This window comes from Colletotrichum fioriniae, assembly GCF_027942845.1.
Source record: "Colletotrichum fioriniae strain IMI 355084 chromosome Unknown scaffold_11, whole genome shotgun sequence".
Taxonomy (NCBI): domain Eukaryota; kingdom Fungi; phylum Ascomycota; class Sordariomycetes; order Glomerellales; family Glomerellaceae; genus Colletotrichum; species Colletotrichum fioriniae.
Window position 1 is genome coordinate 1,857,336 of NW_027076847.1, and position 15,041 is coordinate 1,872,376.

Consider the following 15,041-nt stretch of genomic DNA (forward strand, 5'->3'; position numbering starts at 1 on the left):
ACCGTTGCCGTCTCAGTCTTGTCTTTGGTTTGGGAGTGAACGGGCGACTCTGACGACGGTATCTGGCACTGGTTTTGTAACAACCCACAAATCGCCTCTTGCGATTGAACTTGCGCAACTTCGGCCCTCGGGAGGCCACCGCCTACCCATCGTCATCGAGAATTGCCGGGCGTCACGGCAAGCTTTCGGTTCTGTTCGATCGTTTTCGCGCTGAGCTCTGTGTATGTTGGTAGATCTAAAACTCTGACCAAAGTACTTTAGTACTCTGTCGATAAAGACCTCCACATCGTAGCTATGCTTGTCAGCCTCGGTCGCGCTCTCGAAATAAATTGTCGATGCCGTCTTTGTGAGTATTTCTCTTGATGACCACTGCGGAAACAGAAGTGTTCGTGTTGAGAGAAGTTGTCGCCGCATCCTATGAATCGGATTATCCATCACATGTAGCTTCTGCGCATGGCTTAGTTGGATGAAGATTTCGGTCCCAACGGGTTCGTGTCGGCTTCGTCTCGCATGGAACTCGGTCTGGAGGATGTCGGGCTCGAATTTTTTCTCCGGCCGCTGAAGCCATCAGCTTCGATGGGTTGCTTTCCTAGGAGAAGGTCCCCCACACGGACGAGGTCCAAGACGTGGAACGGGTCACCTGTGGATCGTAATCGATTGAATATTTCGGTTGCCTCTGCTTCAGGTCGTGAGTAGAGACCTCTCATCAGCTCGTGTAGATCATTGTTCTCTCTTTCAAGTTCTTCCAGTCGATTAACAATCGCCCTTCGACGTGTTGTTTCGGGCTCGGTATCCCATTCGCACTCAACATTGTGGGTAGAACATCGAGAACAGATCGGCCGGGTTGCGGAACACTGTATTTTTGAATACTAATGATCAGTCGAAGGTTTTTGGCTTTGTGACTAGTCTTTTCGAGATGACAGGTGTCCGTCCGGCTGTGCTGATTCCTCAAGGGGGCAGATGAAGAGGGGGAAAGGTTGACGGTTAACTGTTTAATCTATTCATGATTTGACAAGTCTCTGGCCACTTTGCCCCACCTAAACGGCGGCGATGTCAACAACCTGGATAAGTAATTACCGTTGCGATGTGTGTGACACCTGGCTGTGGCGAAAGGTACTTTTCTCATCAACGGTAGGTAGCTAAAGGCGGGCGACTTTCCCTCTTCTTTTCTCTGCTGCCATTTCGATAGAGTGTGGTGGTTACCTTTACTTTCCGTCTGCGGCACTCAAGGCAAGCTGCCGGGACAGTTTGTCTCTGCCGTCGAAAGGGGCGTTCCGTTGAGATAACTCGAGGACCAGCACCGGCTGGTAAGAGACGCCTGAAGCCTGTGGCTGTCGCAGAAGCATCCGGGCTCTGAGCGTCCCCTATGTTATCGTCGTGTTGCGAGTTCATCATCGGTTCAAGATGAAGAAGAGAAAATAGAGATAGCAATCTAGCGACAAGGTTCTCCCCATCACCTGCCTTGGAGGAATATTTATGGCCAATTGTTCTTCAGTGGAATCAATATTCCAACGGCATCGCTTGGCCACTGCACATTTCTCTTCTCGGCCATAGTACGGATGTCCATTTGATACACCCCGCTGGCGTGGTACCATCCCTACTGGCGTTTGGAGGGATACCCGTCTGCACTGACCTGGACAATCGAGAAGGTGAACTTGCCCTGACGATTGAAAGTCCCGTTTGAAGTGCTAAGCCTTCCACAGCAGCCAATCTTACACCCTTTAGTACACTCCAAGCGGTCCACACTGTCGACGCGATAATCATCCACATAGGTATCAATGAGGATGTGGCAACTTGATCGGGCACTTAAGATGCTGCGGATGTTCTACTTTCTTTTTTACAATTGTACCTGTAGCGACTCGGATGTTGCTTTGCCACAGCTTGGCGGTCATAGTGATAGATGAAGCGGAGTATTCCCTCCGACTTGATAGATGTCTTGAAAGGCAAGGCGGTTCTTGTCTGCTTCTTCTTGAACCCCGTCAACCGTAAAATTGGTTTGAGGAGTCCCCATAGAGACGCGAGTTTTCCATCGAGTCGCAATTTAAACAAAACTTGAGGCGTTGTTTAAAGTGAGAAGTACGCGAAGAGAGTGAGAAAAGCCATAGCTTGAGTGTTCGCTTGGCCCCTAAAAACCCATTGTGGTCCACGAAGCGCAGACTGCGCAGTACACACATGGCGAAGGTCAAAATCTCAGCGGTGATCTGATGGATAGGTCAGATTATCTCAGCCCCTCAACCAACATGTAGGGGCATGTCTCAAAACTCTCGTACTTGTCGAGGCGACCCCTCGATTCACGAACTTTCCCTATCCCGTGTCAATGGTACTCCGTACATCAGGTATTAAGCTATCAAGTTCAAAGTCGTACCCAAAAAAATGCCGCATTCGCATGAAGGCTTAGCGATTATTGCAGGTGGGTTTTACTTAATTGTGAGTTCAATACGCCAATTCCTATTCGATCAAGCTCAAATTCAAAGCCATTTCAGAGGGAGTCCCAGTCAATGATGTCACAGTACCAGAGTCCTTCGCAACCATTAACACCTTCTGGTCTCGCAATCGTTCATCGGATTCATCTATCGGGAAACAAATAAAGAGGGCGGCAGTCAAGTGTAAACGAGTTTGAGAAACGGCCTCCTCCTCTCGCACCGCAGTTTGGGAAGTTTGGCCCTCCTTCTTGATGGCGTTGACTGCATCCAACGCAGAGCTGTGCGACTCAATTAGCATAATTAAACCTGAGTTCACTGAAATCAGAAGCTTGGCTGTGCCAAGCTGGCGTAGCGGTCGCCAGGTGCTGCGATTCAGGGCCATGGATTTCTCTACAAGCTCAATGTGCTACCCAACCACAGTGTCTTAATCTTGGAGGCTTCATATTCTCGACAAGATTATAGAGCAATTCCACATGAAGGCTTGGCATCACAAGCGCGAGTAAAGTCTTGGACACGACTCTACCTGTCTCGCGGGCAATCCAATAAACCAATCTCTTCATCTTGGCTTAAGGGGGCCGTAGAACCTCACCAAGGTAGGTACCTATTAGCCCCGTCGGGCCTCGGGAGTCGGGGTTTAGGCTGGCGGCACCGAGCGGAACACCGCTGCTCTCTTGATCGCGGGGCAAGCAACATTGACGCGAACCAGTTGTGCCTTTCAAAGGCGTCCAATGGTCGATCAGCCGTGATCACTTCCATGTGGTAGTCCGTGGCCGCAACCACCTGAGGAAGGTAGTTAGGCGGCTCATTGGCAATGGTTCAAGAATGATCAATCTGCAATGAATGATTGTTATTGGCCGTCCGTGAGTCGGGAACCTAAGTCATTGGTCGTACAGAAAGTTCAGGGCAGTTATGAAGCTAGCTCTACAGATGCCTCAACGAGCTCCACGATTCAGTGCTACAGCCTACGGCGCTATCAAGGCGTCTCTCAGTCAAATGCAAGCCCTTCCCTAATTTCAATTAGACCTGCGGATCCGTACACCGCAAAGGAAAGTGCTCAGAGACACAGAATGTGCAATTTAGGTCGCACCTAGGACTACCTTACCTTACGAACATCATAACATAGCTGGGAAGTTCGTGTGCATAGAGGATTGAGATCTTAAAGAGGAAAGACAGATCCAATCATGTCGCCCACCGTGTGTGCGTATGATTGTAGCACAAGCGTGGCCGACTCTTGCTCACCTACCTCAGACACGTCCGTTTCTGGTTCTCAAGATGTCAATCACCTCATTTTGCCACCTCCAGGATGGGCGTTGCAGTGTGAAAAAGTTTTGCGAGGTACAAATATGTACGGACATTCGGGCAGTAGTCCTAGCTTCCTAGCCAATATGCACCTTCCGCCACAACCTTAAACCCACCCCGCCCCGTTATGGTTGCATACCAGCCACAAAGCGCCCTTACATAAGCAAGGTAATCACTATGGTCTCAGCTACCCACGGTCGGAATTACCCACGTACGATTACAATTCCTTGTTTATAATTGCAATTGGCAATAAGCATAACTGCCTTGTTCTCGTAGTTATCATTGGTAATTGCCATCGTAAGTCAGCAATTGCGACCGTATGTAGGCAACTACGACCGAGATCACCACATACAGCGATGATAAATACCTAATTGTGGAGGCTAGAGGGCGGGTATATAGATATGCACAGTACCTAGGGAGTCGGTCGGCCCTCCATCTCTACATCAGCGAGCCCTCATTGGTCGGAAAACTCCGAGTGGGTTGCTGCCCAGGCAGCCATCACGACGATCTGCTTGCCTCCTGCGGATTACTCGGGGAGTGAGCCGAAGAAAGTGTTGGCGGCTCTGAAAAAGAAAAAAAATTGAACAAAAAAGGCACTGGCAGCGTTCTTTGTACACATGACGACGCTGTTTCGTGTCTCTCAAGGCTTCCAAAGGTTTGAAGCTGCGATCACTACCTTACTTGACTTGCGATAAGAGCTACAACAACTAAAAACCAATACCCTGCGACACAAATGCCAAAAGGCAGAAGATGGGGCCAATGGCCATGGCGACCTTGTTTTCTAGTCGCTCTAGAGGTATCTTGCTCAATGTTGACAACTTGATACGGCTTACAACTTCTGAATCCTGAGCATAAGTTGAAGCAGGCTGTGCTTCAGAAAGGAATTCTAACCACCCAATCACCCAGTCGCATCCGAATGAGCGAATCTGCCTGGAGCCAGGGCTCAAGCCATTGTCATTCTGCTCAAAACTCGATGACACGGCGCAGCAGTCCATCAATACCCTATCCTATCAACTGCTGGATGACGTCGGTACATAGATCTCCAGTTTTCTCCAACTTCCCTCTAAAGTTGGATTTTTGGGTTCGAGGATATCACGGGAATAGGGGCGAATCAATATCTGATTGACATCTACCCCAGATATGTACGTATACATTTGTACTGATGCCATTGCGCAGTTGATGGGATCAATTACCACAGGCCCCAGTGGTATCACAAACCTGGGCACATCCTTCACGAAGTTTTCTTGGGCCATCTATTATGCCTTACGAATAAGCCGATGCGATGAAGAGTACCCGCCTCCAACGCGAACAACGTGTTTGCCAATCTCTGGGAAGAAGCGATTAAGTACCCGTCCAGTCTATCCAGAGCCTCATCAGGTGCTGGATACCTTAAGCATCGACAGGCATCTGTCTAGACTTCTACGGTCCCCTAAAATATTAAATGCTCTATGCTCCAGGCATGAACAGGCGGGCTTAGAGAAACTGTAGAGGTCGTGTGCTGTATTATGTCAGTGCTTACCCTTGAACTCCCACATGCTTCTGAGGCATGGGGTGGCGAGCTCTATCTCAGGTGATCACCTTTCTACATCCAAACGTCTGGCTGTAAAAATGAGAAAGATTTGAGCGGCCGCATGACTACACAAGAAATCAAACAAAAATATGTACAACTGGCCAAGCAACAGCTTTCTGGATGGGCTGTGAGACTCACCCCTATTTAGCGAGCCCGATATCCCCTAAAACAAAATGTGCGCCATCCCCCACCTCGTTGATGAATGTTCATCTCAAGGGAATGAATGGAAGCCATGTTCGCTTGAGGTACATTTGGCAATGCAAGCGGAGGTCCAAAAGACACGCTCCTCGAAAACGACACAATTCCCGCCCCTATTTATGACCAAATAGTTTCCTTGGTCTGGGGAGACAAGATGATTGCTACTATCAGAAGATAGAAGCTGAAAGCTCATATGGAAAGGTGTTGCCAGAAGTGTGACGAATCATGACGGGGATCGTCGAGTCCACAAGCAAATCACCGGGGAGGTGCGCTGGCACGTATGCTACAGGACAGCCAAAGGACCCGTGGAAGCCCGGTGCCGCAGATATTAACATGCAATTAACACCAGATTCCTCTCACTGTGCTGTGTAGGCTGACCCTGGTGGGCAGTGAGCTATTCCAGCTTGAGATGCCGGATCTTGATAGGTTTACTCCACTATCATGGATACCTCTGTCTCCGATGTTGAATCACAGTATCGCTGTAGAAGACTGGAGTGGGCTCGATACCACGCCTGTCCCCTCTCCAATAACGGCACTGGCCATTCGTTCAGCTCATGGCTTAAAATCACTATGGGCTTGTAGCACAATGTAGGGGGTGCCGCTGTGGTCATTGATCCTTGCTATTGTCAGGAGTCCCAGGCTAGAGACAAGCGCGTAAAATAACATCAGCACTGATTCCTGAGCGCTGAGAGTCTGCAGACTCCAAATCACAGCCGATTCCGCGAGTGCTTGGTTTTTGAAGACCGTCAGATCATCTAATAGTACCTATGTCATCTCTCCGTAAAGCTCTGGGTGCTCGTTGTGCTCTACAATCCATACATGACGATCTTCAGACATTCACTCCGAATAATTAACATGACGGTTATGCATCTAAGCAGGAGTCGGAGCCCATCCCAAAATTACCAAACTGAATGGACGCACATGTCTTGCATGTGCAACAAACTTTTATCACCGACAGCCACTGACAGCCGGTGGGACCACGGGCATCACGGGCGGCGTTCTCCTCACCTCTCTGCCGGAATCCGGTTGATCCGTGACGGGTCGGGTGCGTCACTGAAGCTGGGGTCGAAGATAAACATACACTGATTGGTTCGTGTAACAATCATGAGAGTTTGAGCACTTTGATTGGATTGGAGGCACGGCTTGAGCGCCGTGGCGGCGCAGCCTGCCATTGGGCAGAGAACCGTCTGATGAACCTGATCACACCATCTCAACACGGATAGCCTCTTGAAATCAAGTTTATCAACGATAAGAGTGTGGGCACACTCACGGCACAGTCAATTCATTGAGTGGCCAGACCGGGTTGGCGAGCGCGGGTAGGGGCCCGTCTTATCCCAAATCCAAACCTTGCAACTTAGAATAGCACGAGGTTAGGTTCTAACTTAAAGGAGAAATGTCGGCAATCCCACCAGTGTCAAAGACAATTGTCCGATAGTCATAGCCCTGTAGCCGAAGTTAGTTGCCCCGACACTGTAATAATTACATGACTGGTGGCCGTCCTACTTGCCGTCAGCACTCGCTTTCGGTTTAGCTTCGAGGATTAATTTTGTACGTTGAAGACGAATCAATTCCCCGTTCGGAGGAAATCTCCTATGATTTCTTGGCTATTTCCCTTTGGTCGCCTTATTGACGAATTCCATACAGGCGAGGCTACAGCAGAGCGAGGCCGTTGAACATGGGAGTCGGGACACAAAACAACGAGCAACAAAACCTTCAGAGTGAAAGAGTAACGACTATACACGAAGAGAAAACGACACCCTGAACTTCGACCGACAATATTCTAGCTACAGACACAAGTGTCTATCGCAAATGACCAAGTTTCCCTGTAGGCCTGTCGTCGTCTCGCTACCCCCTTTACCGGAACACGCAGAGCTTCAACCCAGATAAGAGTTGCACATACCAAGCCCTCCAGCACGACGAGCAATAAGTTCTACGAACACACTTATTTGACGGTGGAGCCGATGGGTCCGAAGCGGATGTTCGAGTACGTGACAGTGGCCTAGTTAGTCTCGGTGTCAGCTCTATACTTGGCGCGCACGGAATGAAGGGTCAATTACACTGGCAAGACTGTTCTCGACCTCAGCAGGGACGCCGGAGGTAGTGGGGCAGTCTCCACGGGCGGCGCCGGGCTGACCAGCCTTCTCAGGAGGGTACACAGAGTCGAGCCAGAGCATGTTGGCATAGTGGTCATCCCAGAGGGACATGACGAGAACCCACTTCCCGCTGAGGGCCGAGTTGAGCTTGGAGAAGCCTCCGATCTCCGAGAAGCGGTCGCGGTCACCAAAGGCCTTGAACTGGGCGGTGCAGAACTCGGGAGTGACGGCGTTACCGGACACGCCGCTGATGGTCGAGTTGGGCATGTTAATCTTGGCGCCATTCTGGACGAAGTACTGCGCGACCTTGTTGTTGGAGAACTGGGTGACGACGCTGGGTGTTCATGGTCAGCTATTGGGCCATTGTGTCGCCTATTGAAGGCTAGAGGAAGGGCAAGGCTGTAACAGGATGACTTACGTGAACTTCTTGGAAGTATCGACCGTCTTGCCCTTGCCATAGAAGCCGGTGACACCCATGCGGTAGGGGTTGAAGTCACATCCGTTGGCATCGCAGTCGCCAGCGAAGCGGTCCGCGGAGTAGGTGCCGCCACAGCCGGACGTCTCGCAGACGTGGTACGCGTTGTTCGTGCAAGCGTGGGGGGTCACGGCGAAGGAGTGAGAGTTGGACTCTGTCAAACGGTCAACCACAAGGCTCAGAGACATGGCACATGGGGGCGATGTGTTGCGTACCCCAGACGTCCATCTCGGCACAGCAGGCACCGTAGGGACCGACGCCAGCGTTGGCATCATTGGATGAAGGAACCCAGCCCTCGATGTTGGCCTTGCCACCGACGAACTTGAGATCGCGGGCGCACTGGGCGTCGCAGTATCCAGTACCGTACTTGGCACCAGCCTTGTTAGTGGGATACTTGGCCATGCCACCATCGGCGTCCATCTGTTGAAAGGTAAGTATTTGACACGGAAGCTCTTCAATCATTGTGAATCTTCAAAGATGTTTGACTTACCTGCACAAAGTAGAGGGCACCGTTCAGACCGCAATCAACCTGGGATAGGTCAACGTCGAAGGCCAGCTCGTTACCTGTTGGGAGGTTAGTAACTGACACGAAAGCCTTTCCAATAACCAGACCAACCTGTCAACGTGAACATCTCATAGGCTGAAGCGCTGTTCATGAGGTAATGACGAGAGCCAATGTTCTTGCCATAGGCGTGCTGCGTGACGAACTTCAAGCTGAGAGCATTGCCAGAGGTCGTCACTCCGTATGTGGCCGAGTAGTCGGCGCCCTCGAGGGAGCACTTGGAGGCGCAGTCCGTCGCGGAACTGCAAGCGCTAGTCCACTTGTTACCATCGTAGCAGTTGGTGCCGGAGGCATCGTGGAGCCATCTCCAGTTATGGTCGATGACGACCTCACCGTTGACGTTGGTGCAGCTGGAGGCGGTGCACTTCTGCCAGGTCAACTTCGGGTGGGTTTCGGTCTGCAGAGTGCCTGCCTGCTGGGCAGACACGGCGCTGATGGCAGCAAGAAGAACGGAAAGTGAAAGCATCTTGAGATGAGATGTCAACAGCTGAGGATGTTTCTGGCTGGTGAAGAAGCTCATGAGTTTCACGACATCTTGCGTGATCCTGACGGACTTCTTATAGTCCTTCTTGGGACTTAGTGGGAAGTAGACTTTGACGAATACTCTCTCAAGGAGTCCCAAGTTCCGTTCGCAGTATTGACCAAGACCTCAGCACCAAGCAAGGGATCACCGGGAAGCGCACCGAACATCCCTTCATCCCATTACCGGTGGGATCCTCCATGCCTCCATGACGGAGGCACTCATCCGTTGGGCAGTAAACAGTATCGATCCGACTTAGGTGGATGGGCATCCAACAGTCCTCGACAAAACATCAGAGGAAACTTTCAACTTACCCCTGAGGGCCGCGGGAACCGGAGTGTCCCCAATGAACCAGCAAAGCGTTCCATCAATCGCTCGAGGCAATCTAAATTGCAATCAATCCTCACGTTGGCATAGGTGCGGGGGAGTCGAAGTGTGTCTTCGAGTCCAGGAACATGGAGTGTGCGGTACTGGACGGAATCGGGTTCCGATATCGTATAACACACAACAGTAGGTGTGCTGCTGCTTTTTCTGGAGTCTTGCTTTCAATTGGGTACCCGTTTTCTCTTCTTGTCCGAACGTCTTTCCTTAAAGCTTTCCGTTGACGTTCAACAATATAGAGGCTGCTGGTTCGACTACAGATGGAACTCGCGGTATAAGCTTTTCGTAGTTGCAATCAAGACTTCATGCTTGCGCCAATAATGCCAATACAGAATAAGCACTCGCTGCCAAGGTTCTTGGTAGGCTTATTTGCCTTGGGGCTTCTTCTTGCTAGGGATGATGGCGAAAATGGGGTCTAGATCGTCTTGGGCCTAACGGTGTCTGGCAAGAATGTATTTGGCGACCAAGACGTCCGATGGAGGTATTTCGGAAGAAGCCTTGCGGATGATACGGAGGCAAGGTGGGCGATGGCTGCTTGCCTTATGTCAGTGAACTCTAGGCAACCTAGCTTCCTAACACGAGGGTTCGTACTTATCGCTCACCCTTCAATTTCTTTTCAGAACATTTCTGGGCCTAGGTCCTCCTGGTCCAATACAGTACTAGAACTTGGAGCTATTTCCAGCGCCGCAAACGCAATGAGATCTAGCAACAAGTCTTTTGACGAAGCTCTTTATTTCTCCACATCAAATGTCTTCCCTTCGTTAGAATTAGATGTGGTCATGATGCTGTCGCCAGCGCGCAGCCGCCAACTTTCATGTACCTCACCCAGTAAATCTGATGTCGGCTCAGCGGTGCAATCCCGGCTTTGGTTTCCATAAGCGGCGCTGTTGATGTTGTCATGTGGGTTGAAGCACTTGCCATACTTGGACCGGGATGATACCCTAGTCTGGGGTAATTCTCCTGAAAGGTCGGCATTTATATTAGCCCCAACAGGGGTTGGAGGCATGCATAAATCATTCCACCACACACGATCCAAAATGAGCGACGAGCGAAGCGCTGCCGACCAGTCATGCGGTGGCAGTCGAGGAGGGGTAAACGGGACGTGATTATAGGATAAATGTCTTTGATCCAACCTCAATTACTCTCCCATGGGAGTTCGATATTGCTTTTGCCCCGGTGGCCCAACCATGATGTGAGGTTGGAGAGTTGCTTGGATGCGACTTGCCGGTATGGGACTGGTCGCCGGTCGATATACGGCAAACATTCTGTTTTCCAGAGTAAGCAGCATCCAGCACATGCCTCCGATGTGACTATTCGGAAAAGAAACCGGAATATCCCACCCCGTTGTCACATTTTATGACCTTGGCGAGTTTCATAAAAATAATTGAAATGACTGGCGACGGCCTTTGAAGTAAGGTACCCTCAGGAGATTGATGTTGAGAACAATAAGCGCTTATCGAGCGATTGTGAGCCCGGGTGCGAATGTCGAGTTTAATGAAAGGCAGAGAATTCCCAAGCTCTGTCACTCCATGTCTCTGCGTGTCCAGAATCTGGCTTGGGTTGTAATGTCTATAGCTGCAGTCTTGAAGCAGAGGTCTGTGTGTATCAAGGGGGTTCCTCGCCTCTTGGGCCCATTTCCGAGTCTCAACTGAGTCAGAATAGTCTTGAGTAGTTATTTTAAAAGCAAAGCAGAAGGAAGACGTTACTGGGGATGTCTCTCAATAGACTTGTGCTATTCAGGTTGACTTGTCCATGCTGTAATTCACTCAGATGATATTGTGCTTTTTGTTGTTAACCTCTCATGATTGATCGTATCCTAAGGTACCTTATCTTCAAGAAGCTTTGCCATTTTCTGCTCCCAAAAAGCAGTCTTGAACTGGCTTAATATTTCGCTCGTTGAATCAGCTAGCTATGTTGGGTGGCTGCTGTCCATTTCATCTTTGGCGACTGTTTCTGTCATTCTAGATATTACAATCACCTCCTCATCTACCTTGGGCATTATCAGTCTCATTAACAATTTCTATAGCTAGATCTCAAAATCTATTCTTAGCAGAATATCACTGAAGGAACACGAGACATGACTGACAAGGACGGTAATAGTAAGCAAGGTAGTGTAAAGAATAGTAATGGTGATAATCCTAAAGAGAAGGCGAGTCGTAATAATATCGAGGGGATTATGTATGGGTTAACTGGCGGGTTATCTATTATTATTTTACTAACCCGAATGTTTATAAGATTAACCTATATCAACTGGCTTTAGTCTTGGAGAAATAGGTGCTAGACCTTTTACTATGTAAGAGATAGTGAGTGAGAAGAGTCTTTATACAGCATATAGAGGACTGAGGGTTGATCTTCAGAATACGACTGACTGACTACCTTAGGGATGCACCTTCCTCTTTCTCTGGACCTCCGGGTTCTTAGTATGAGAGTGGAGCACTGAGAGAGAGTAGCGCTAGTCCTGTTTTGAGCGGCAGAATTTGCGCCGTGCGAAAACTCTCGCTCAATTTAGGACCCACTCACAGTTCACGTGCATTTCCGCACAAACCCTGGCTGATTGTCACTGTGCGCAAATCCTGCCCCACTTTCCTTTGGTACTCCCTGCTGACTCACCGCCCTGGAACGTCGACTGGGCGCAACACCAGAACCTCCGCACACCCACTTTGGACGCGCACATAGGCACACAGGACAGGCCGTCCCGAATCGCAGCCGGAGCTTCTCCGACAATCAGCCATTTCCACTCAGCACCGCCCATCGCAGTAGGAGGGATAAGACCAAGGGGGCCATCGCCTGGCCCTGCTCTTCTCTTTTTTCGAGATGTCATCGTCGTTGGCCGATCAGGAACCTCAGCCAGAGGACCAGCAGCAGCCGCCCGATCATCAGCCCGACCCTCAATCCGACTCCCCTGCATCGCCAACTGCCTCTCAGCAAGCGACAGCCCACGCCTACGCCAGCAATGGACTCCAGGTCCTCCAAGCTGCTTCGGACGCCGCAGCTGCCGCGGCTATCCAGAATGTCCAGCATCATCTGAGTACTGTTGCAGCCGCTGCCGCCGCCGCTGATGAGCAGCAAATACAGCAACAACACCAACAACAACACGAGCCACAGCCTGTCGAGGAACAACAGCAGCAGCACCAAGAACAGCTGGCGATGCCCTCGGCTGTCGAGCAGGACCAAGTCCAGCATCATCAGCAACAACAACAGCCGCCTCTCCCTCCTCCTCCACATACACCGTCCCAAGCGCCGCCTCACCAACTTCCGCCACAAGCTTCTCATGCCTCGACAGTCGCAGGTGCTCCGCCCGCATCTCCACTCGGCGCCGATGGCTCTCTCGGCGCCGTGTCGCAGAGCGCCTTGTCCGCCTTCCCTCACGCCTTCGGCCCAATGCCGCCGATGCCACGAGACCCGACAGTCAACCCGAAGCTGACCCGCCTCCGACGCGCCTGTGACATGTGCTCCCAGCGCAAGGTCAAGTGTGACGAGTCCGGTCCGCCGTGTAGGCCATGCTCCGAGCTCAACGTCGAATGCACCTTCAACCGAGAGCTGAAGAGGCGAGGGCCCCCGAACAAGCATGCCGAGGCTGCCAGGGCCGCTCGAAGGCAGAGAATCGAGCCTGGTATGGGTGGCTCGCCCACCACGGCCGCCTTCACCTCATATGGAGCTGCCGTTACACCCTCGCCTTCGCCGCATAACGCTGCGCAGGCTCTGGTTTCGATAGCAGAAGGACCGGGTCGTTTGGATGCAGAGGCCATCGCACCCTTACCCATTCTCGAACTCTTGATCGACGACTTCTTCACCTATATTCACCCGCTCGCCCCATTCCCCCATGAGCCGACTTTCAGACACTCCTTTGCAAATAGAGAGGATAGAACGAATCCCGAGTTTCTTGGTCTGCTGTCCTCCATGATAGCCTCTCTGGTGTCCTCCTTTCCCCGGAGTGCCAGACAGCATCTCAAGACCCAGCACAGCACCCACCTCTTTCCGAGAGCGATAGTCATGATTGAGAGATGTCGAGATATCGCCCTCGATACGCGGGGTCCGCGGTGGGCACTGAAGCAGAAAACGTTGGATGATGCCGCTACCAGCTACTTTCTTGGGCTCGCGGCAGGCTATACTTTCCAAGTCCCTCGCTTCCGCTACTTCATGTCCGAGTGTCTGTCTCTCATACGGGAGCTTGGATTCCACCGACCCAAGCATCCCAATGAGCTCCCAACTTTTGGCAATGATAACTGCTCGCCCGATCCTCTACCTTTCCACCATATCAAGGACCAGATCGGCAAGCGCATCTTTTGGTGTCTGTTGCTCGGCGTCAGGTGAGTTCCCTGTCTTCTGTCATGTTAGTCCACATACATATTCACTCACACACATCATAGGTCCTTCTCACAACTAGGCGCCTCTCATGCCGACTTGGTCATCGCCCCGTCGACCCCCGGACTGCCATATCCTGCCCTGCCCGAGAACGTCGATGATCTTTACATCATGGCCAATGAAATCGTGTATCCGCCCGAAAGCTCGGTCACTCTCCTTACTGGTTTTCGATTTGCCGTCGACATCTACACTACCATGAACGCCATTGTCAGCGTTGAGCTCGTTTACGGCATGAGCACCCTTCCGTGGTCCGATCAGAGGTCCCTGCTCAGAGACGCTCTCATCGCCGCCAAGGACATCATCGACCGGCTCCCGCCTGAACTTCAGCTCAGTGCTTCTCATGAGCAGTCCAGCGGGTTCGGCACCCTTGAAGATGCCGACCTCCAATACGTGCCTCCCGCGTACCCCAGCAGCCAGCCTCCCAACGATGTTCGAAACGTGATCAAGAATCACCCCCAACGCCGGCGCCAGCTTCAATACGAGATTCAAAAGGCCAACATCTACATTTCTCAGCTGGCTACGCGTTCGTTCTATGTGGAGCTGTACTTCAACTTGCGCGACGTCCACATGTCCGACCCCAACAAAGAAGAGCAAGTTGGGGACAGCGCCGAGGCACAAGCTGCCAAGGGAGCCGAGGATGCAGAGGCGGCCCGCGTCTTTGAGCTGATGACGGCAGAGCGGGAGCTCATCGTGCAAAATCTACTCCACGTGCTGGGCTCCATTTCACAGCGTAACCTCGAGCCTAACGGCGGTTCGCTCATCAACAAGGTTCGACAGGTTGCTTCGACTCTCCTCAATGACGCGCCGGAGCGGAAAGGCCCGGTAGCTATGAAGTCGGAGGAAGCGCTCGTGAAGCTCATTGACGTCCTTCTCAAGCTCGAAGGAACAGGGCCAAGCGGTAGCAACATGGCTGGAGAGAACATGACACCGCAGGATGAAGAAGAGGAGATGCGAAACTGGGCTCATTTGCGTGATTATCAACAGCGCTTTGCTGCTCACGGTGGTTTTGCAGGAAATATTTGACAAGTAAGGTAGCTATGGAGTCTACTCGCGCGAGCGGCAGTGGCATCAATTAGGGATGTCTCAATGGTTCAAGTATAGGAAATTCTCAATCTGGGGGCAACGAAATGGGTAAAAGTCACTCTCGTCTATAAA

The 15,041-nt window shown here is 51.3% G+C and overlaps 2 protein-coding genes across 2 annotated transcripts; one reads left to right on the forward strand and one right to left on the reverse strand.

The window, feature by feature from the left end:
- Window positions 1-7,432: 7,432 nt before the first annotated feature.
- CBH1_2 (Exoglucanase 1) lies at window positions 7,433-9,086 on the reverse strand (the record flags this gene model as incomplete). Its single annotated transcript, XM_053189088.2, has 6 exons — window positions 7,433-7,489; window positions 7,548-7,917; window positions 8,002-8,212; window positions 8,274-8,478; window positions 8,549-8,622; window positions 8,675-9,086. 6 exons carry the CDS (start codon window positions 9,084-9,086, stop codon window positions 7,433-7,435), a joined length of 1,329 nt encoding a protein of 442 aa, XP_053053854.2.
- Window positions 9,087-12,335: 3,249 nt separating this feature from the next.
- Window positions 12,336-14,909, forward strand: N0V96_009149 (uncharacterized protein; the record flags this gene model as incomplete). Its single annotated transcript, XM_053189089.1, has 2 exons — window positions 12,336-13,831; window positions 13,892-14,909. 2 exons carry the CDS (start codon window positions 12,336-12,338, stop codon window positions 14,907-14,909), a joined length of 2,514 nt encoding a protein of 837 aa, XP_053053855.1.
- Between the last annotated feature and the right edge of the window lie 132 nt (window positions 14,910-15,041).